This window comes from Aulonocara sp. 'chitande type north' Nkhata Bay, linkage group LG13, assembly GCF_057382095.1.
Source record: "Aulonocara sp. 'chitande type north' Nkhata Bay isolate Kocher_YH1m ecotype deep benthic linkage group LG13, A_spYH_male_GT1.1, whole genome shotgun sequence".
In the NCBI taxonomy this organism is placed as follows: domain Eukaryota; kingdom Metazoa; phylum Chordata; class Actinopteri; order Cichliformes; family Cichlidae; genus Aulonocara; species Aulonocara sp. 'chitande type north' Nkhata Bay.
The window spans coordinates 29,498,074-29,522,363 of NC_141356.1; the positions used below are offsets into that span (position 1 = coordinate 29,498,074).

The 24,290-nt window shown below is 42.8% G+C and overlaps 2 protein-coding genes across 3 annotated transcripts in view; one reads left to right on the plus strand and one right to left on the minus strand.

Annotated features, from left to right (window-relative positions):
- The first annotated feature begins 171 nt into the window (after window positions 1-171).
- On the plus strand, window positions 172-3,192 carry LOC147316349 (5-hydroxytryptamine receptor 1D). The gene is made up of 3 exons (XM_086258128.1): window positions 172-334; window positions 704-864; window positions 1,517-3,192. The coding sequence occupies exons 1-3, from the start codon at window positions 172-174 to the stop codon at window positions 2,810-2,812; spliced, it is 1,620 nt and encodes a 539-aa protein (XP_086114254.1). The 3' UTR covers window positions 2,813-3,192.
- A 308-nt stretch (window positions 3,193-3,500) lies between these two features.
- Window positions 3,501-24,290, minus strand: part of slc35f3b (solute carrier family 35 member F3b) — a 51,342-nt gene continuing 30,552 nt past the window's right edge. For both annotated transcript variants that reach the window (XM_086259779.1, XM_086259780.1), the window contains 6 exons: window positions 18,974-19,313; window positions 12,791-13,010; window positions 9,248-9,373; window positions 6,124-6,316; window positions 5,925-6,014; window positions 3,501-5,659 (listed from right to left, as the gene is read on the minus strand). In XM_086259779.1, coding sequence (XP_086115905.1) covers window positions 5,418-5,659; window positions 5,925-6,014; window positions 6,124-6,316; window positions 9,248-9,373; window positions 12,791-13,010; window positions 18,974-19,313 — 1,211 coding nt within the window. In that variant the 3' untranslated portion in view covers window positions 3,501-5,417. The remainder of the gene's footprint in view (window positions 5,660-5,924; window positions 6,015-6,123; window positions 6,317-9,247; window positions 9,374-12,790; window positions 13,011-18,973; window positions 19,314-24,290) is intronic.

Below are 24,290 nucleotides of genomic sequence, written 5' to 3' on the forward strand. Positions count from 1 at the left end.
GGTACAGCAGGTGCTCATACGTCCCCCTCCCTCCCCTTAAAACCTGCAGACCTTCCGGGCAGAGCAGGAGCAGATGGAGTAGCTTACATGCGATAACAGTTGTGTATTTTCCTGTGGAGACGGGCTTGTACTCGACTCATCATGTGAGGATAGTAGTTATTTGACTGGGATATGGACGATCCGGGTGGCTCCTGGTTGGAGCCCAGGTTGTTCCTGCAGGTAGCAACTACTGTGAGTGCAAACTGGACTGAAGGCTCGGAGCTGGGGGTGTCCAAGCAGACCCAGCTGGTCCTGGAGATCCTCATGGTGCTGATGTGTTTGGGCGCCGTGACAGGTACAGACTCATCTGCTGATACTTAATTGCCAATTAAGGTATTTTAATTACTAAAAATTTTGTGATCTTCTCATATCCATAAAGTGGAAAAAAAGCACTTTCAGTACCAGAACAATTCATTGATTGACACAGTAGAGCTTTAAAGATTTGTTAAAGGTTAATTTACCTGCATTTCAGTATTTTAGGTGTTTATAGGATCTTCTGTTAACATAGTGCTTGTAGTATCCACTAATTAGAATTAATTAATTTCTGCCTCTCTGTCTGAGTCACAAATAAAACAAATACTTAAAAAAAAAAAAAAAATCCACCCACTAGTCTGACCCGTGTGTCACGGCGTGTTTGTGCTTGTGTTGTTGTATTTCTGTGTAGGCAACATTCTTGTTATTGTTATTGTGGCTGCAACCAAAACTTTCCACTCGGTGACGTCGGTGCTCATCATGAACCTGGCCATCAGCGACCTCCTGGTGGGTATCGGGGTCATGCCGTTTGTTGCCCTGTCCGTCATGAACCGTGGATGGGTGGATTGCACGGTACGTCACCCGTGTCCAGTCTAGCGTGATTAAATTTTGTGCCAAAAAGTGATTGTCTGCCAAAAAGTGATTTCCGGTATTTGCCAAAAACTGATTGCTTGTAATTTAAACTGCTATAAATAACTCGTTGGCGGTTCATATGTGAAACATATGTCAAATGTATCCCTCATGAATGATATCACGTCATCTTGAGCAACAAACAACATTCCTGTAACAAGGTAGACGCCGCAATCAGTTTTTGGCAGTGAGTTTTATGTATCCTTTATGTATGCAGTTTAAAAAAAATATTGTCGACTTGAAAAATGTCTCTTTTAAGAGCAATCTGGCCAAGAGGACAGTTGGAATTGCAACAAATGCGAAAATAGTTCTGTAAATATATTTTACGTGGACAAAAGGGAGCTGATTGATTATAATGTAAGTGCAATAACACAGTCACAAAGATACTTGAGAAACAGGCAATTTTGTAATTTTATATATAACCCCTTTGTAATACCTGTTCACCAAAGTCTGTTTAGCAACATACGTAACGATGTTACACATTAAAAAACACACGCAAACATTGGAAATCAGTTTTTGGCACAACACCGGAAACGGCGTTTTTGCTTTGCTCCACTGTGTGCACGTGTGATGAGGTTGTGTCTCTGTCTGACAGGACCTCTGTTCGTATGTGGGTTACACCTCCTCTGTGTACTGCACAGCTTCTGTACTCACCCTGGCTGCCATTGCCCTCGACCGCTACCACTCCATCATAGACTGCTTGCGCTACAGCTCCCGCTGGACCCTGTGGAGAATTTGTGCTGTGGTCCTGTGGATCTGGTTGCAGGCGCTGGCCACCAGTTGCCCCCCACTGCTGGGCTGGAGCTCAGTCAGCTATGTGGACCCCATGTACAGCTGTGCAGTGAACTGGGCCAGCAGTCCTAGTTACACCGCTTTCATGGCTTTCCTCTCGTACGTCTTACCTGCAGTGGTCATCCTCTTCTGCTACGTGAACATTGTCAAGGTGGCCCGCAGCCACGCCAGGAGGATCCACACTCTCGAGGACTCCGTGCAGCGCTGCAGGACTCTCCCAGACTATGCTCCTGGGGATTCTTCCAATCAGCACAGCGGGTGCCACCACACCCCATCGACACTGATCTACCACATAAGTGGACAGTTTGTGTCTCAAGTTGGTACAGGGGAAGAAGATTATATCAACGATGCTCTTCCTGAAGCTACCACAGAGCAGAGAAGGTCGGCGTCCAGGCGCTTTTTCTCCTTCCTGGCTCAAAGTGCCTCCCAAGTTCCTCTCCAGAACTCCCAGCAGCATCACAGCCACCATGGTGTGGTCCGGCTCTTCATGGTCATCGCAGCCTTCTTCCTCTGCTGGACCCCTTACATAAGCGTGGCCCTTGTTCAGGCCACAGAAACTGCAATTTCAGGCCAGTCCACCCTAGTCCCAAACTCTGCTGTTACTTTCTCCTACTGGCTGGTGCTGTTGAACTCTGATATCAATCCTCTACTGTACGCACTGCTTAGCAAGCGTTTCCAAAACGCTCTTCAGGGACTCAGGCAAAAAATAAGCATTCGTCTGGGGAGCGTAGTGGGAAGGGGAAATGAGCTCAGACCAGAGGGAGACGATGGAAGGAGCAGCGAGCCCAGCACGCTGACCACAACCCATCCCGGGCTGGCCTCCAGCTCTGAGAGCAACAGATCATTGTGTTCTCACTCCATTTTCACAGTCAGCACCGACTTCAAACATCAGTCTGAGAAACATCTGTGCAGTGTGTGTCATCCTCAAAAGAGGTCTACGTGGCAAGATGCATCAAGTGACAGGAGAGGAGACTGCCTGCAAGTCCCCTCCCGGCCACAAGAGGGCAGCAGACTACCTTTTTCTGCTGTGACCGAGGAGCGGCAGGCCACTTTTTTCTATGGCCAGATAACAGTGAGAGTTGAGCATGATATTACTTAGTCAGGATACCCGTGGCGTCAGACATGAGACCACAGTTAACAACTATTTTATTATTTTAATTTTATCCGGCAATGAATTGATTGTTTGGTCAAGAAAATGTAAGAAAAATGGAAATGTCCATCCCATTTTGACCTAATTTCTGATTAATCGTCCTTTTTTTTTTTTTGTCTGACCACCAGTCTTCAACCCAAGCAAACTGACGTTATTATCACAGAAGATCAGTAAAAAAAAAAAAAAAAAAAATCAAAGCTAACAAATAATTCATTTGTCCTAGAATTTAAAAAAAATGGAAGTAGTCACTGGACAATCCAAGGTCTCAGGCACCTTTCTGTGTGGAGTCTGCATCATCTCCTCCTTGCCTGTTTGGGTTAGGTTTCCACAGATACCTGCATGCTAAGCTAATTGTTGTTTCTAGTTTGCCTTTATTGGATAACTCAGACTTATAAGCTCAAATCAGACTGATTTGTAACCAAGACTACAGTTGTTTATATAAATAACAAAAAAAAGCAGTGTACTTCTAAATTGGTTTCCAGGTTCATCGATTTATTTTTTTTTAATTTAATTTTAAGTGTGCTGTCTCACCCAACACCTGCTAAACCTTGCCAAATTGTTTGGTTTGTCACTCAGTTGTTTACTTGATGACTTTCTTTGGCAAGAAAAAAAAACCTCGACAAGGAAATGTATTGAAAAGAAATATTTTTATATAGTACATGTGATTACACTTGAAGACACCCAACAGTAGCTCTAATAAACCCGTCATTTATTCATGTTCGGAACATCTCCTCCTCAAATGTGATAATCATATATTGCATCTCAGTGTAAAAATCGTCATTCCTTACAAAGGTTTACATTTATGTCTAGCAATAATTCCAGAGGAATACATTATTATTATTTATTGTCATACAGAATGACAATGGGAAACAGTGCTAATGTACTCTATTGCGAAACAAAGAAAAGGCAGTGAAGTGGACTTTTTCGGCTGCATCTGCTCGTACAGTACGTGCATGCTCGTTCTGCAAGACGTCACTCGCTGTCTTCTCAAGGTTAAGTCGGCAACCAAATGCAAACAAATATAAATGTGTCAAGTTTGTCTCAATAAAGAAAGAAGGAAAAAGAAAATCGTTCAGATGAGTATAAGAAGGATAGTATTAAACAGTCTCTGTGCAGCAGTCTGTGGTGGCACTGTAAAAAACAGATAGCACATTGCGAGCGTGTGTGTGGTCGAGTGATGTTCGTACATTCACAACAAGGCAGAGTTTCCACCGTTGCTTTACAAGGCGTGTACCTCAGTTTCTCTCGGGGGTCAACCACACCATGGTGGCTGTGATGCTTGCCTCAGAAATGTGATAAACGAAAGCAGACAAAGGTTTCTTTTTTTCTTCTTCTTTTTTTTGATCACTAGAAGAGCCGTGTGTCAGCACTCCTCTCCTCAAGCCACAGTGGGACAGTTTTCCAGTCTGTAATTCCCACGCGAAATGAAACGATGTAATTGAACTGCTGCACATTTGTCTGTGTGCATATGATACTAAAATGTTAAAAGAGAGGCTCAGAGATAGCTGTGTTTAAAGTAATTAAAGGGGTAGTTCCATTAACCTGTCAGCCTTATTTTGAGATATCAAAGCTTTTAACAATATTTGAATGTGTTTGTTTAAATTGCTTGCTTAATAAAATGTTCACGCTATTTCCTACTGGTGTGCTGGCAACATAAAGCAAGTGTTAGGCAACTGCTTTGTGGATGGATTGAAAGCAATCCCACTGTTTGACAAACACCTCAATGATATAATGCATTGAAAGCGAATGTAGATATCGCGTGACTAAACTGTGGGGCCCGAACAATGAGTGAGTGTTGACAGAAGTGGGAGTCTAGCCCAAGGAAAGCACATAACCACGGGGAGCCAATCAGTGCGGATGAAATGAAACTGACCTCTTCTCTAAGAGTGAATAGAGAGACACATTGTGAAAGCTTCTTCAGCCCAGACTGATCCTCAGACGTCCAGACAGGTCCCTTCACACCAGATGAGCTTCACAGGTCCACTACTCCGGGACATCCAAGGTGTGAAATATAGCTATGTACAAGTGCACAAAAGGCAGGTATTTGTCACTAAGTTTACACCCGCAGAAGGCTACCGGGCCTCGTGTTCTGTTTTCAGGCATTCAGCTTTGTAGGCATTCTTCTTTGGATCTTAGAGGTGTGTAAATGTGTACATGTTAAAGCCAGCTGGTCTACAAGGTGTTAGGGCTGCCTTGAGAGATGTCTGCCTCTTTATTCCTCCTCACTGAAATATATCAGGCAAGTTGGCGAGTCTTCCCAGAGGCGAGGAATCAGAGGAATGATTAAGAGGTACAGCAAAATTAATGCATGGTTCAATCAGTTATACCTGATCATTTTAAGGATTACAAATGATAGAAGTCCATGCACCGACTTGGTTAACTTGTGAGCAAGAATGATGCCGAATGAATGAAACGCGATCTTCCCCCTCGGTTGAAAAGCTGCAGATCAGAGGGCAGTCCAAAAGGCAAGGAACCAGGCAGATCACGTGGGTTAACACCCCTCATTTCCCTCCCACCTCATGTATATGTGTTTGTGTGATGATATTTCATATATTCAAAGTGCATATGTTGACATGGAGGTCCTGGCTCTCCCTCTCCAGTTGAGCCCTGTGCCAGCTCCGGCCTCTCCGCTGCCCTCTGCTGGCTCGTCACGTTTGCGCAGCTTCTGGCTGAGCTGGATAATGCACTGGTCCCAGTCCTCTGGTAACAGCAGCATTAGGAAACCCAAGCAAATGATGAACACAGCAATGAGGCGCACCGAGTTAAAGTGAATTTCACACGTGTAGAGGTCCACCACTGTAAAAAAACAAATAAATAAAAAGGTACTGTGTCAATAGAAGGGAACAACTGGGTTTATGTAAATGAATGTAAATTGTAACTGTGCGTGTTTATGAAATAAAAATGGTTAGTTGTACATCGAGAGGGAGCCTGGTTTGAAAATTAAATGGAGTCTCTCATCAAATATAGATAGAAACCTTTGGGAGAATCCAGTGCCATCAAATATTAAATGGTGACCAGATATAAAAAGCTAGCACTCTTAGAGGAAAGCCAAGAGACTTACTGGCGTTTACAGGAACACTTAGGACAATGCCAAGGGAAATTAATGTCGGGTATGTTATCGCGATGCCAAAGTTCACCAGGACGTTGAAAGCTGTAGGAACAAAGCAGAATTAGAGCAGCAGCGGACTACACGATGAGAATGTTGCTATTTGTAGATTACACAACCAGCCGGTGCACATTACTGCTCTGTCGCCATATACCGAAAAGCAGGGCTGCGACCCCACAGAGGTAGGCCCATGGGATGTCTCTGAGTGATTCGATGTACTCCACATGTGTAAAATACAGCATGACTGGCACAAAGCTGACGAAAACAAAATTGGTGCTTCCAACGATGCTCAGAAAGAGTGCAGCCTCTCCAAATTTGGCACTTCCCAGCACCATCTTAAAGAGCACCTGAGAATAAAGAGGAAGGAGAGTGATGCATACATCGAATCTGCCCTCTTCAGGAGCTGAGGTATATTACAGAGGGCGAAGCCTGCCAAGTAAATCAAATCAAATCAAATCACTTTTATTGTCACATCACATGTGCAGGCACACTGGCACAGCACATGCGAGTGAAATTCTTGTGTGCGAGCCCCACAAGCAACAGAGATGTGCAAACACAACAACACAAACGAGCAAAATACAAGAATGGCCAACCTGAAACTAATAAATATATGTACAATATATAATAGTGTATGCATTTCTGGATGTGTATACTAAATATTTTCCTACGTGTGTGTGTGTGTGTGTGTGTGTGTGTGTGTGTGTGTGTGTGTGTGTGTGTGTGTGTGTGTGTGTGTGTATACACATTTTTACAAATTAAATAGTAAAAAAATAAAATAATAATAAAATATATAAAATATACAGAGTTGAATATGTGCAAAACAAGTGGCATTTATATACAGTATGGAGTGCATAATGTTGAAGTTCCAGTAGTGAAGCTGAGGTGTCTATGACGTGTTCAGCAGTCTGATGGCCTGATGGAAGAAGCTGTCTCTCAGTCTGCTGGTACGGGACCGGATGCTGCAGAACCTCCTTCCTGATGGAAGCAGTCTGAACAGTTTATGGCTGGGGTGACTGGAGTCCTTGATGATCCTCCCCGCTTTCCTCAGGCACCGCTTCCTGTAGATGTCTTGGAGGGAGGGAAGCTCACCTCCAATTATCCGTTCAGAGCACCGCACTACTCTCTGGAGAGCTTTGCAGTTGTAGGCGGTGCTGTTGCCATACCAGGTGGTGATGCATCCAGTGAGGATGCTCTCAATGGCACAGCGATAGAAGGTCCTGAGGATGCGGGGGCTCATGCCGAATCTTTTCAGTCTCCTGAGAAAAAAGAGGCGCTGCTGCGCCTTCTTCACTGTTTTGTTTGTGTGTACTGACCACGTAAGATCCTCAGCCAGGTGTACGCCAAGGAACCGGAAGCTGCTCACTCTCTCCACAGCAGCGCCGTTGATGGTGATGGGGGTGTGTACTTCTCTGCACCTCCGGAAGTCCACTATCAACTCCTTTGTCTTTGCGACGTTGAGGGTGAGATGGTTGTCTTGACACCAGTGGGTCAGGGCGCTGACCTCCTCCCTTTAAGCCGTCTCATCACCGTTGGTGATAAGACCCACCACTGTAGTGTCGTCCGCAAACTTCACAATGATGTTGGAGCTGTTAGTGGCTGTGCAGTCGTAGGTGTAGAGTGAGTACAGGAGAGGGCTCAGTACACACCCCTGTGGAGCACCAGTGTTCAGTGTGACGGGGGATGAGGTGATGCTGCCCAGTCTGACCACCTGGCGTCTGTCAGACAGGAAGCTAAGGATCCAGCTGCAGAGGGAGCTGCTCAGTCCTAGATCCTGCAGTTTCCTGTCCAGCTTCGAGGGAACGATGGTATTGAATGCTGAGCTGTAATCTACAAACAGCATCCTCACATACGTGTCTCTCTTCTCCAGGTGTGACAGGGCAGTGTGTAGTGTCAGGGCTATGGCATCATCAGTGGACCTGTTGTGGTGGTATGCAAACTGTAGAGGGTCCAGTGAGTCGGGTAGTGCAGAGCAGATGAAGTCCCTGACCAGCTTCTCGAAGCATTTGCTTACGATGGGGGTCAGGGCTACAGGTCGCCAGTCGTTCAATGAGGAGATGGTGGAGGATTTGGGTACAGGGACGATGGTGGCCATTTTGAAGCAGGCTGGGACTACAGACAGAGAGAGGGAAAGGTTGAAGATGTGCGTGAACACTCCAGCCAGCTGAGCCGCGCATGACCTGAGGACGCGGCCGGGAATCCCGTCCGGACCAGTAGCTTTGCGTGCGTTCACCTTCCTGAAGCACTTCCGCACATCCTCCTCAGACACAGTGTGCGCACTGACGTCATCCGCGGTGCGCACACTGTCCGGTCTCATGGTGTTCGCTGTGTCGAATCTAGCGTAGAATACGTTTAGATCCTCACACAGAGAGGCCGTGGTCTGCGGTGTGCTGGTTTTCCCTCTAAAGTCTGTGATCGTGTTTAGTCCCTGCCACATACTCCGAGGGTTGTCAAACTGTTGTTCCACCCTGTCCCTGTACTCACAGTACCTGCCATGTCTCTGGCCCAGGGCCACTGCTGTCTGTTTATCACATTAGGGCGGCACAGACAGCAGGGCAAAGGAGACCAGACCCTGTCAAAACATAGCTATATAATATCTGTCCTGTAACCTCCTTGATCAGGGTAACACAGCCTGAGGCCTGCAACCAAATGCGTAGGTATTGCGTACTTCTGGCAGGTGAGTCTCACACTACATAATCCCCTTCTGTCTTCTGCCACCTGGTTACATAATTAGAAGGGAGCTAGACAGGGCAACTTACAGAGACGTGTCCATACATACAGCATGCTTACCTATTTTTTATTCCACCGTGAATAGAAGTGGCGCTACAATGGAACTTTATGCTCAGCGGTACAATACACACTGAGAAATGCAATCAAATCCTAGAGGTTTTGCGGATCGATCTAAATACCGATAGTATCGATACCAACGTTGGCATTGTATCAGATCGATACTAGCATAAAAGAATGTCCTCCAAGTTCAGTATGTAGCTCACTGAATTGTGTGGAAAAGTATACCTCAAACATGCAATATGAAAAATGTCCTTTTTGTGTATAGACTATAGCACACGGAAACAACAGAACCCAAAGTGTTTCAGAGACGGACAGCTTCAATATGCACGAGTAGCTGAAAGGTGTGTTTTTGTTATATCACTTGATGATGCTTCATCTCATAAATCATAAGCTGCTTTTGTAGTTTAAAAGTATCGATATCATCAATGTTGGCCCTGGATTTAGTTGATATCACATCGATATCAAAATCTGCAGTATCGCACAGCAAATACCTTATAGAGCGCTGACATCGAAGCAGAGGCCACGACCAAAGCAATGCCGATGACCGAGTGGCTGTGGAATCCATCGGCATAGGTCATCATTACGATGCCCGCTATGGCCAAGATAGCAGCTACTATCTATACAGAGAAAGAGAGAGAGAGAGAGAGCAACAGTGAGTGAAGGATGGACAACATGCTGCTCACAGTTTGGTGAAAAAGGCACCTTATCCCCTTACCGCCGCGGAGGGACACAGCAGGCCCACATGGCCTCAGCTTTGTCATTCAGTGCAGAAATAACAAGCCTCACAGAACCAGGCTTGAAGCAGCCTAATTAGTGGGTGGGTTGTTATTTCATAGGAAACAAGCTTTTCATTTGATATTTACATTTTCTACGTGCAGTGCAGAAAAGACCTGCTCTCAGATTCACCCTGTAAGCGCTTCCAACACAGGACAGGCAGCTTTTACAGTGTTGGCTTGATTGTGTTACATTGATTTCTGTTACAAAGCCATCGTGTTTACAAACCAAATCCCCCCTCACACCACTCCCCGCCTCTGCAATTATCACAGCTTCAAGATGGCAAGAATCCATCAGCTTCACCCTGCTCGGGGTCAACTGTGATGCGTAAAAGGCAAACCTCTTGTGTTTTATTGCATTAAAATCTGGTTTGTCTGGGTTATATGTTCATAGTGTATATGTGAGAACTGTACAGCAGTGATGGGGCTACGGTGCAGCCCAGCTGAGTGGATTAGCACCGCATTAAGGAGGTGTCGGGAAGATAAATGAGCCGCGTGTTTTTGCTTGGCCAAAGCACCTTAAGCAAGTCTGGCTAAATGTCTCTTTCTGCACTGCAGGCTGCCTGTCAGTCACTGCTACACCTTTCATTTTAGAAAATGGCCATTTGCTCACGGCGTCAGCAACAATTTAAGATGTTTCAGCACAATGTGGAGGGTCAGAGGGAGGAAGGACTGTGGCTTCACCCAAACTTGTTCTGCAATGAGCAGGCGTGACCGATTAGTCCGGTGGGTAGCTTATGTCATTACGGTGGCGTAACTGCAGCACGTGGACCTTGCACTTTTTACAAATCATAAATCTAAACATGGGTCACACAGAAAAAAAAACCACCGAGTGGAGCTAGTCATCGGTTTTATCCACAAAGTACCACTGAAAAAAACCTCCCTGTTTAACAAGGTTGATGTAGCATCCCCCTCATCGCTCTCTCTCTCTTCCCTTTCTGTTTCTCCTCCTTCACTTTCATGAAATACTTGTTCAAGTTCCCCTGCATTACTGCAGACATCCAAACACTGCAATCCTTACTACCAGGCAACAGAGAGCAAGAGAGGGGAGGGCGTGTAAGCGAGTGAGTGAAGCGGGACTATTACTGTACTTGTCTCTTACCGAGGCTTTTCATCACAAATAATGGGGGTGACGAGTCGGGGCATACACAAGGGAGAGACGGGGTGCTTGTGAGTGTGTGAGAGGAAAAAGGGGGGGCATCGTGCGAAGTGCGGGACGGCTGCAGATGTGAAAGCATCTGAGGCGTACAGTGAGAGGAGATAAACCGATATCTTAATTCACAAAGGTAAGTAACCCCTTACTGTCCTGCTTCTCTGTCTTTATCAGTCACAAACTTGCCGGCTAACACACACATGCACAGACCAGGAACAACATTTGAATGACACTGTGATCACCGGTAGGTAATCATCCCGTGGTGCTCATAACCTGCTCTCTACTCAACCGTGCTGTGTGTGTAGCTCACAGATTCAAATGGAAATTCAGTCAAAGCAAATCATCACAAATTTGCATTTCTTTGCAGATTAGAAACCTTTTTTTTGTCATGATGGCTGATGAAGTGTAAAACTGAGTTTGGTATAAAAACTTGCAGTTAAAAATGCACATTTGACCAGAGAAGACAGTATTAGAGATGAGTGCAGCTTCTAAGAAGGTAAAACTGCAGGATTGCCTTAAATCTGCCAGTAGGTGGCAGCAACTCTGGTTTCAAAAAGAAATCTGGTTGTAAAGTAAACATCTATGACATCACGACCTCAGTAAGCACTTTCCTGATAAGTTTATAGTGTCAATCATCTGTTCTAAGTTTAGTAAGAGTTGGAAAGTATGATCCTGATAAAAGCCAAAAGGAGAGTAAATCAGGGTCTGCTTTAGTCAATGCATAAAGTGTCCTTAGATTTTCCAAGGGATTTACCGCTTTCTTGTAATGTATGGGTTCAAATGCCAGTATGGAGATGATGAAAATACCTCTTTTCTTTTTGGTCCAGTCATAAAGTAATCAGAGGTATGTTGCCATCTCATGTAGAGTCATGTTAAAGAGTAGGTTTCATAAGATTATACTGTAATATTCAAAATATAATAAACAATACAGAAAAACAAAGATAATTTTTTAATCTGTCCATATCAAACTTGGGATCATGACCCAAACGTGTGCATCGGTTTACAAGATAAGTCCTGGAGACATTTATATTCCTGTAAGGAAGAGAGAAGAAAGAAAAATTTGCCTTCCCCCCCAATCTTGTCTCGTGTCTCATGATGAACAGGATACTTTTGTATCTTTGGGGATCTGAACATAATCAAACTGATTCAATCTAGGAAGGAAAAAAAATAAAAGGTTTGGTGGACCTAGTCATAAATCACATAAATCAACGTGTGACAGTCAGCCTGTGGGGCCAATATTGGCCACGCTCTTATCTTAAATAAGTTTCGTCATAATCAGTGAGATTCAAGATAATTGGGACGCTCAAACATCTCACCAAAAAATACACGAGTGCAGTGCCCGTTCTAAACGTGGGAGTGAAGAACGGGCTGATTGCAGCTTGCAGTATTCTTCACAACCGCATCAGCGAGCGATTAAAGCCATTCGTCGCAGCTCACCATGCACACCCACGGAAAAGCAAAGATATTTAGACTTTACAACCATTTCATTTACACTCAGTGTGCCTCTATTTCCTTTTGCTGTCATTTGTTATGGATCTACTGTTTCTCATAGACAACAAAGACCCAATGAAAGCCTGAGCAGATGTTATAACATTAACGTATCTGGCCACTGATGAAAAATCGAACAGAAACTCCAGTTTATTAATTCCGTTTTACAGAACAACTGCACTAAAAACAGGATGGTGGGACAGATGATAGTGCAAAACTGCTTTACAACATATAATACTGATATATACATCTATATATATTGATGTGCTCATCCCACAGCTCGCCAATTACCTACAATGATGTAATTAGAAATCATTCATTGGCTGTCTGGGGGGTGAGTTGTGGTTATGCTCTTGCCACATTAAGTACAAAGGGGTAAATATCTTGTTGGATATAGTGACTTTATATAACATAGTAAATTATTCTTCAAAACTAATTCAAAAGACACGCTTTTGGTTGTTAGCTTGTTTACTGCAAATAAAACTTACAAGCCAAGAGGGGACAGTGTGAAAATCCTTGCTTTCTGTGTCCTGTGCTCAAGTTAGACATCTTAACTAAAGACTCATAATTTTCCCTTGAAAGAAAAAAAAAAAAAACCACACGCATGCAGATATACTCACCCTGACCCCCATGAAGCGGTCTCTGAGCACGATCCATGACAGCAGGAAGACGAAGGCCTTGTTACAACAGAATAGCGCTGACACATCTGTTGTGTTGATCTTCCTGAGGGCCTGCAGGTACAGGTAGTTGGTGAGGATCCACAGCAGGCCAAAAGGAGCTACCTTGGTGAAAAACACCTTCGGTGTCAGGCCATCGTCACCGAAAAACCTGCAGCACTCCCTGTGTGCACGACCAAAATGAATACTGTTAACCTTCTAAAAATGTAGTATGATTTTAAAGCTGATGAGTATTATCACTCTGGGACCAATTAACACCAGTGAACACAAACAGCACAATCTGAAAAACACACTTAATGCCAATGAGTGACTGCAGTAATTCCCACTTCAACAGTTACATCTAAATTATGTTCGTCCCACATTATAGACACGTGGGACCAATGCTACCCTACTAGAAGAATGGTTTAATATTTAATTGCAAATTAAGATCTGCCACAAGGCATTAAAGTTAAATATTCAACTGTCCCCATTAAGAAATTAAACAACCTGTTTGGTCCTCAGGTGTTTTGTCTGGTTACATCTGACAAATATCTCAGTACAGCAAAGAAATGGGATAATCTTTGCTGCTACAACAGGACATATTCAATGACTAAATCGAAGAAAACAGCTGTTTGGTATTTCATAGTGACAACAGGCAGAAATGTATTTAATGTACTCAGAAAAGTCTTCTTTCATCTTCCTCCGTTCTCAGCATTACTTGTGGACACTCTGGGGGTTCCGCTTCTGGGTATGAGTTTCCGTATGGACTTAAACATGAAGGGAAAATGGGGACAGAAATAAATGTTGCTGTGACTGATGCATGTGATGAATAACTCAGGCAAATTTGTAATGACTCAGATAACAGCCATGCAATTCTAAGGTTTTATGTATGATAAAAATCATCTGGTCTTAGATTTAGGTGAATAAAACCTCAGGTGAATTACAAAGCATGACATATTACACCATGACATTATTTATTTAACTAAAATTGAGCTAAAATGTAGAAGATGTGTGTGAAAAACTAACTACACCTTTATCGCTTCCAAAGGAATTAAGAGGTTGTATTAACACAATGCCGAAGAGGAACGACATCAGCAGCGATCTTAGAGAAGCAACTATTGCTGGCAATCAATTTAAATCCTTCATTCTACAGTGAGAAAGTTTATTCACAAGTGGAAATATTCAAGGCAGCTGTTAGTCTTCCTAGGAGCGGACATCCTAGCAAATTCACCCCAAGGTCAGACCATGCAATGGTCAGAGAAACCTCAAAAAAAGACTCTGGGAGCTACATCTCAAAATTTGCAGGTCTGAGTTAGTTAAATGTTGAGGTTTATGCTACAATCAGAAAAGGACTGAACAAATATGGCTTGTTTGGAGAGAAAGCCTCTTTGTTACAAAAAGAACGTGACCCCACAGCTAGGCTACGGGTGCAACCATACACAAAATTCACGGTTTGATATTTTTTCGATACAAAAAAATGTTCATGCCTTTTTAATTTGTCATTTATTAAAATTATAAATATATATTTTAACTCAAAAGTACAGTTTTTAAATTTAATGTTGCTGAAACAAAAATAAATAAATAAATCTATCTAATCGAGAAATCACTCATCTTTGAAAAAGAGAGTTTATTACAGAGAAATGGCTCTTTCCAAAATAAAAGCTATACTATACGCTTCTTCTGGGCTATATTCTCAGCAGCATATTAAACATATCAGGTCCCCGTAAGGAGAATCATGTGCTAACGGCTGTCTAAATGACACGGGTAAAGTTTGTAGCATGTGTGCTTGTTGTTTTTGTGTGCTTCCACTTGTCTTTGCACTAGGATGAAGTCGGTGTAAATGTGCAGTCATATTCGTTGTGTTCCCACTAGTGGTGTCAGCGTTAATCTCGTTAAAATGACATTAACGCCATAACGCCGCAAATCTCCGTTAACGAGCTAACTGCGCTAACGCAGTAGTTCCCACCAATGCAATTGAGCATTGCGTGGCACATCCGACATACTGTTTTACTTTTGTCCATGAGGCGCTTACCTTCAGGGTCATACGTCATATGAAAACCAAAATAGTTCCAAACGCCACATCTGAATGAGGGTGGGGGAGGTTAAATTTGCTATGTTGCAACGAGCTTAACTTCTGTCTTGCTAGCTTGCGCTGGGCTCAGTGGATCTGCGCTCGACAGTGCAGCCTAGGCGAAGTAGTCGAACGCAGATCCACTGAGCGCTCAACACAAACAGCATCGTCAGAAGAAAAGTTGTTAAAATTTTTTTAAGATTTTGTATTGTTCGATACATATGCGTACCGAACCGAAAGCACTGTATGAACGGTTCAATACCGATACAAGTACCCCTACCCATAGCTTAGGTGTGCAAAGTTGCATCTAAACAAACGACCAGACTTCTGTAACAATGTCCTTTGGACAGATAAGTGGAGATGTTTGGATATAATGCACAGCACCATGTTTAGTAGTAACCAAGCACATATCAGCACAAACACTTCAAACCAGCTGTCAAGCACGGGGGTAGAGGGGTGGTGATTGGAGCTTGTTTTGCAGCCACAGGACTTGGAAACCTTGTGGTTGTTGAGTCGACCATGAACTCCTCTGTATACCAAAGTATACGGTCAAATGTGAGACCATCTGTCTGATAAATAATATTTGTCCCAAACTGGGTCATGCACTTGGACATTGATCCCAAGCACAACAGCAAACAGCAGAAAAAGAAAAGAATCAAGGTGCTGCAATGATCCAGTCAAAGTCCAGACCTCATTGAAATGCTGTGTTGGGGCCTAAACAGAGCTGAGTATAAATGCCCACAAACCTCAATGAACTGAAGCAACAGTGGGCCAAGAGTCCTCCACAACAAGGTAAGAGACTGATAAAGTCACACAGAAAATGTTTACTTCAAATTATTGCTGCTAAAAGCGATACCATGATTGTGTGAGGAATTCTAACCAGTCAAGTTTTAACAGAAAATACTGAGAAAAAAAACACAAAATCTGGAGACGTATGATTAACAGTCAGTCTGGCAGTCTGCTATGTTGAAGAAATGATTAATCTTTAAGTGCTTCTGCATGAGGCTTAGTCATCCACTATTCTTGTGCGCTGTAACTACGCACAAGAAGCTAAATGAAAATACCCTTGAATAAAAGCTGACGGTCCAAAAGCTATTGGCATGAGTCAGTAATGCAACAGAGGAACCAAACCATGACATTATGTATCAGTATCAGAATACTGCATAGTGGTCCTGCTCTGTCGTGTTACTACATTGTCTGCTGAGTAAGACCTTGCGTTGCTCTGCTGTGAGAATTTTCTGTTTCACCCTCAACTTGAGTGACTCCGCCCACACCGGACTGCTATTGTTACCATTACTACAGAGTTGTAGCGTTTACCCTGAGCGCATCTGGCTCAGTGAAAAGTGATGAAGCAGCAATAAGTGAGGAGTGGCAGGTAGCATATTTGCCAGGGTGTCCTGCTGGATACTGTAGAGCAGCGCTGGTATGAATCAGCTCCAGAGAGCTGAGTCTGCACTAAGAACACACTGCTCAAACCTCCTCTGTGGACACGACACTAATTCTGCGACAACCAATTTATCGGCGTTTCATTACAGACACTGGTTACACCACCTTAAAGCCAAACCGGTGACTGTTTTTGACGCATTATTCCTGCACTTGTGTACTTGTGCACTGTAATCCGCAGTGATTTTTAAGATACGTCAAACCTCTGCAAAGCTGCCAAATAAAGTGTTGCAGCAGCAGATATTAATACACCTAGAGGCGCGTGGATTAAACAGTTAAGCACTGCACTTCCAGAATCATTTAGTATCACTTTCTAGCGCCTGCACAGAACTTTTATTTGGTTTCTTTAGAATTTGGCACAAACTGAGTTAATCGTTTGGGCGACTTTTGTTGTGATTTGGCGCTATATAAATAAAATTGAATTGAATTGAATTAATCCATCCTTCTTTTTATACTTACATCTAAACTGACTTAACATTACCCAAGAGCAGCCAGAGGGTCTCAAACTACAAGCTTGAATTTAAAAGATGAATGTGCAAAATGACACTTTGTGAGTTAAGAGATAAATCCTTCCACTGCTGATACGATCTGCCCGTAAATATCAAGTCTATACAACAACAGGGCTGATGAGTGCACTAAAATCCTCTCCTCACAGATATACTGCTAAAGTTAAGTCCTTGTCTCTCGTTCGGCTGCCTGCTGTCACGAAGCTATCCTTTGGTTTCTATTTCTCTGCACTGTCAGGTTCACAGAAGACGGTATTGTAATTTGTAGTCAGTTCACATGAGCTCCAACTGAGGAGTGGGAGACCCACATCCTCATGTAGGCCTTTAGAAAAAAAGGAAGGATTACATCACAGAGGAGCATCTGAAATACAGAGCCAATCCCCCGAGCTCACCAGCACACCACAGCTTCTAAACTACCGCTCTCTTTTGTCTCTTTGCACTAACGTAGCATTGCAGGTAGCAGAGATAAGACTTTTGTCTAAAGACCATGATTAATGGACTGCTTCAACTGTGAAAGCCACTGTAACACAATTAGGATTACAGTCTCGTCAGCAGGGTATGTGAGACGGCACGGCCTGCTCTTCCAAACAGGTAAATATGTGGCGGCGTTTTGCAAATAAAATCTGAAGAGAGGATGACTGTGTTTACCTGACAAGCAAAAACAGAATTAGCTTATTCAGCGAGATTGAAAATGGACCTAAATGATAAACTGTAAGCAGCTGGTGAATCAGGCTGAACATGTGGCGTTTGTTCCATGAAATACAAAGAGGACAGAAACTGTCACACAGTGTTTGAAAAAAATCAATTAGTACATCTCTATCATCTCACTAGTACACTGCCAGATGTTACGTGGTGGTTAATTTCGTTGGGGAATCAAACTGACCTTTTGAATGGATATTTTGGTAAATCCCGATTAGTTGTATACTTGTTGTAACTAGAAAAACTGGATAGAAAATAAAAAGGGAGAATAAAACTCATATGGGATTTTGAATACAGATACTGATACCACAATTGGGCAATCTAAACATCAGATATTCCTTCATATCGGAGGATACTTTTTGATGCTAGGCACAAATTTCACTGACATTTAAATTTCGAAGCCCAACTTTGCTCGGATCAGCTGGTTTCTGTTTCCAAACATTTGGCTGTGTAGCCAACACTGAAGTTGTGGGTTGCATACAGGTAGAAGAATTATACAATGTCATCACTCATAACGTGGTTAAAGTGTGTTTCTCCCATCTAGTCTTCAGCTTTTAACTTATGGGCCATTACAAATGCTGATACAGATAGATTAATTGTTTGTTAATGATCTGATGACCCCTCAGGTCTGACTTGAGATATTATTTTTAAAGGTTGTAGGTTTTATCTATATAGACAGGAAACTTTACTTTGATTTGATTTTTAATGACTGTGCTGTAATCTGGTCTGCTGTTGCTGTTGCAAAAATTGATTTATGTTCTGTCTTATAAAACTGTAACTGCTGAGGTCTTTGACCTTAGAAAAGAAACAATGCCCTTTGACTGAAGTCAGAATTTGTGTGAGAGCCTGTACTGCACTTTACAGTCACTTAAGGTTTTTTTTTTTATATCGTCTGTTTCCTCCGCTGTCACTGTGCGTGTCGGTGGGTAGGGGCACAGACCCGTACAGACTTTATTCACAGTCCATGTGCACCAGGAAAGGCGAGACAGAAAAAAGAGAAACAGTGACTAGAATTGATAACAACCTACTGCTATCGCCTACTTTAAGTGCATCAAAAGCTGTCAAACAAGTGTTAATTCATCTAAAATCCACCATCTGTAAGACTGGTCACAGGACAACTAGTCTTGGCTAAAGCTATAACAGAGTTACAGCACCCAGGCTGGTGTCGCTGCCATGTACCAGCCCATAAATTAAACAAAAAGGGGATGCTGAATATGGAGGTGCCATGAAAGAAGATCATGGAGAAGATTCATGGATGTAAAGAAGGAGGATATGTGGAAAATTCTGAGATTAAAGGATGATCACAACATGTCAGAGCACAAAAGCCGATTTATATATATATATAAAAAGAATGATCATAATGTGACAGCAGCTTTAGTGCTTGGACCTCTAATGGAGCTTGCTCTAAAGGAGAGAGTGTCTTCTAACCTTAACCTCTGCCTGGCTGTCTGCCTCTCCGGACTCTTGCACAGGTGGCCGATGTAGTAGAGGGGGAAGAAGAGGCAGTTCCACGTGGTGGCGAACCAGGTGAGGGTGAAGGGAGCATCAAACTGCTTAAAGGTCAGCTTGGCCAGCTGGGTGGAGCCTGCCCAGGAGGAACACACGCACATCACCATGGCGACTCCCCATAGAGCCTTCCGCACTTGTACAGCTGTCACTCGGATGCAGCAGTGAAGCCGCCGTCTGCTGGAGCCGGACTCTGCTCCTGCAGCACCGGCCGACTGAGCGTCTGTGGTGCCCACCACATTCTCTCTGGAGCGATCTTCCCCTAAAGACGGACACATACATGACAGACTGATGTCCAAACACACCGATACTGCAGACCTGTACGCTCATTCATTATTTGACACATTTTAACATATTTGTCCTTGCTTATTGCTGAATTTTTCTCAACTTCCTCTTCCTCTGCATGTGCTTTAGGCGCCTGGTGGGCAGGAAATCATCAATGCCAAATAGAAACATCTGGTCCTGGTGTTTCCAGACTATGAAACTGTTGCTGGCATGCCACCTGATTCTTTCTCTCCTGCCTGGCGTCTGAGTTTCTGCATGTACTTACTTTCTTTTCAGTTCTTTCATGCTGTTTTCCAGCACCTTGTAGCACTTTCACACTATTTCCACTCCCATGCACGTCCTGCTTCACTGATGCCTACTTTTACACCTGATTTGATCAAATTATTTTGATAAAATGTCACATAAAGTGCTTTTTGTCACAGCCTTCAGAGGTTGCCAGGTTGTGGCATTTTTTTCTCCCTAAGCATCATGTGGATACAGTATATTATCTTTTGCAGCAAAACTGACTCCAGATCATACCAGTCTTGTCATCATTTTCCGGATAAAAATAGCTGCTTTCAAACTTAAACTGAACTTGAAGGTAATCAATCCGAGTTAGAAATGTGGCGATCAAGTGTGACAGGCGGCAGTGAAACAGAGGGCATTATGAGGGCAGACGTGATATCCAATCCAAGATGACCTCTTCTCCACCGCATGAGCTGCAGCGGCATGTGTGTTTGCCCTAGCGTGCAAAGACACACACCGCAACACTTAACTTTTCTATTTCTCTTGTCAAAACCTGATAGCCTCCATACTTCTTCACTAATGTGAGAACTGAAGCGAAGTGTTGGCGTACAGTTTTCGGCCCCACTCTCACCCACTCTGTGCTTCAGAACCAATTTGCTTACCAAGATCATTTTGTTCTCTCAAATCACTGAACTTACCAACTTTGTGTCCTCTACAAAGTTCAGACACTGCTGCATGATCATGGAAATGACACACAGTGTTTTACAAAAATATGACAGTTAAATGCAACATTTATGGCAGCTCTTAACCCGTTAAAGCTAAAACAATTAAATAATTGCCATAAAATTCAAATTTGTTGAAGATGGGAGGAGTTATTGAACCTTTAAAAAAATAAAAAAAAATGTATTAATATTAATTTACATATATGAGTTTTAATTGTATCATATTTGCTACTTTTGACTTTTTTTTTTAATTTATTGCTTAAAAACAGAACAAAAACTCATGTATCAAATATGACACGCTGGGCATTAAGGGGGTTAATTTAGACAGATAAGCTTTCACTCGATTTGTACTGATAATTAATGTCTTTCTAAAACTAACAATAATAAGAGCACTCAGATAGCACAATTCCCCCCGATGATATTTTTAGTCATGCTGACATCAGCCTGTTATGGCGTGATTGTGACATTATATGGCGTCAAACTGAAAAACTAAAAAGTGTATCGTACAGCCCTCTCCATGCCCTTTCATATGACATATTACTCAATATGATTTCTTGAATTTTTTTAAAGGTCTACTTTGACCTTGAAAGTCAAAAACCACAGTCAAAGTCAAACGCTTAGCCAACTTATGTACTGACGTCCCCCGAGGCCTATAATATCGTTGTGATGTTCAAAGTCAATCAGTAAAAAATTGTGTGTAACATAAAGTTTTTACAGATTTTCACAAATCATTTTAGGCTGTCTTTTTGACCACGTAGCTAAACCCGCACCACCTAGAGCAAAACTACATGACCGCAACTCTGCAATCCGTTTAGTGAGAGTGCAACACAATAAACAGCACAACCTCATATCAGCTCTACTTCATAACAGCTGCATAATAGGCATCATGCATCTTCGGTCGCTTCCTACCTTCCAAAATGTTGAAAATGAGCGATCTCCCTAATGGTGTTTCCAGTGGTAATGATGTGCTGCGGGGAGCCTTTTGCCAATTCATCACTGCACTGTATGCTGTTGACTGGAATACTGAATGCACTTCAAAGGGCCTCGGTGAGGGAAGAATAAATTTAACTTGATTTGATTACGCTGTGGAAATGATTGTCTGACGGCATCAACAGGACACTCAGCTCTCAAAATATTGTCGCTGTGCCGTATCAGTTGTTGCTGTATACGCGGCACTGTCTGCAGTTCTGTGAATGTGATCTGTGTAATAATAAAAGAATAAAAAAACCCCAAAACAAATAAAACCACCTTGTCTAATATAACCTGCATATTTTACAAAAGAGCTGTGTAAGGGGTCATCCATCACACCCAATGAGGCAATTCACTGCTACTGGAAGAGCTGACTCTGACCTTTCCAGGTGGTCTCATCATACCGTAGATTAACTCCCCTGATGACTCTTATGCTAATGCCCCGGCTTCGTCGGGCTACCTATACTGGCTGCACGAGAGATTCACGTTCTGTTTATCTATCGCAAACGTCAAAAAGAGATGGAGTTAAGATGCGGCGCTGTTAGAGGAACCTGAACAATGTTCCCTGCTGCTGCTGCGAAAGCAACTGACGGATCTGACAGCACGGAGGCACAAAAAAAACTAAAGATGATTCGAGATCGTTGTCATTGTCACCGCAATGAAGTGATGAATCAGCAGTGGCCAAAAAAAGAAACAGGCACACATGGATGTTTATCAAAGTCTTGTGCACAGGGGTGAGAATTAAGTTTCTCTATTCTGAGCTCTGAGGCCTCTTTGTCTTTTTCTGAAGGTCATCTCTTTATTGGTGCTGCCCATTTTGTGTCCTTCCTGGGCCTCCATCCCGCATCCTGTGGCTCTGACCACATCTCTGGACCACAGTTTAATCTCCCAAATGTGATAATGGACCAAGCCAATCAGCCCCCAGGCAGACTCTGGGGCCTAGCTAAGCATTATCAGCTCTGGCACACTTAGTGAAGTGACAACATTAGTGATATTATACAGCCTGTACTCCAGGCTGTGGCAGTTACCACAATACTTAAATACAATAGTCTGTCTCTTACTAAATAAAAATGTGTCATGCAATAAAATACTAATTAAAGCCCCTGTAATTAAATGCAGAGCTGCAAGTATATCTTCCCAGACTAATGACTTAAAACGGAGCGCACTTCTTTTACACTTAGACTGATGGTGACTAATGATGCTCTATGAACCCTGAATGCCAGTAACGAACATATCGAGTGAACTCATCAGTGTGCTGGATCTGAGTCGATGGAGTGGCCCGGCAAAATCGAAGGGCCTCTCCACTAATGACATTTGAAGCTATTATGACCATAGATGAAATACTCAGACCGAGTCTTCTTAAAGTGTTAAATGATTCACCTTTTTAATTCATAATCTAATGTCAACCGTCAAGGTGAGTCTGTCACACTTAGCTGTCTGGAGCACAGGAACAGTGCATTTCTGACATTTTAATAATTAATCTCAGCCTTTGCGTGCACTGGATCGCAAATTAGTTTTAGTTTTAGATTACTGTGATAGAAAAATTAAACCCTGGATGAAAATGTCTACATTTATTCAACCCATTCTATGTCCAAATATACTTCATTGGATGCTAACGGACATCTGCAAAATTGCAGGAGACAAGAAGAAAGTGTTTCTAGGGGCAGCTTGTGATCTGCTCTGACAGCTGTGTATGGCTTCTTCTTGTTGCTTCCTCAGATACAGTCATCCCTACTGCTCGGTAGAATGAAAGCACGCTAGAATCATAGGATTTAATAAGCACAGGTAAACTAGTAGCCTATTAGCATCTATCTATTTATCTACAAGTGTATATTTGTTAAAATATGGCACAGTAAATCAATCTTTGTGCTGCAAGCTCATATATCTGCCTGAAGTACTTTAGTCCACTAAGCACCTCGTATGCCGGATACTGAACATACATCCCACTCCCAGTAGAGGCAAAGGACTCCAGTGGATGTTGAGATTAATCTTGTCACTATCGAGCCAGTTTTCACTATCGAGCCAGTTTTCTAGCTCCTCTCCCTCATAAGTCTGTGTTTCCCTGCTTCCCAGCCAGCCTTCCCACTTCTGCTATCCTCCCTCCCTCTGCAGTCTCTGCAGTGCAGATCTCTCCTGCTGATAGCTGCAAATCCCAAACGTGCCAGCAGAGCCCTGCCTGACTGCTCGCTCTCACACTTCACAGAACCCGGCCGTGACAGGCTGAGAAAGTCTCGATACATCCCTGTCTTTGCTCCCTGAACGGGCCACCACCCAAGCCTGGTTTGCCAGGGCGGCAGGGTGCAACAGTAGGGAGACGTAGTGGTAGGAGAGTTTTGTCTGTTTGGCAACACCTCCGTGGGAGCAAGAGTGCTCTGCCTCAGCGATTCAAGAGGGTAAACAGATCAATCATACACACACACACACTTCAGAGAAACTCTTCTCCTTTTATTTACTGTCTTTGGTTTTGCTTGGTGATGAATACAAATTAAGTAGTTCAACTTACTCAAGCCAACATTACAGCATGAAGTCTTTGTGTAAAAACCTTAAGGAGTCAGATCGTCTTAATTTTGACACTTTTACTTTTTAGTGTCATTGTACAAGGCTGAGGGAAGAAAATCTCTCATTTTTAAATAAAGTTACCCGCATAGTAAGGTATGACTGAGGTGTCTTTAAGTAAGTTGAACTGAACCTTTCACATTTTTTGTGTAATGCTCTGAAAAATAATAATAAAAAACAAGCAAACAAATTCAAAATCACAGTTCTTCTTCTTTAAACTGGTTTATGGCTGTCACACAGCATCAATCACTCAATAAATACCTCAATAAAAATAAATCCTTCAGATCCATGTTGACTTATTTGGTTTGTCAGGTCTGACATAAGTCTGAGGCAGAGTGTTTTAGAAATACTGTTTTCTTTTTGCTTGGGAAAAAAAGGCGATTTATATATATATATACATATATTTAAAAAAAAAAATAAACCATTAACTGTACTTTTATAAAAAAGGATGGTAATTTAATCGCAGAGACAGCTAGAAAGAC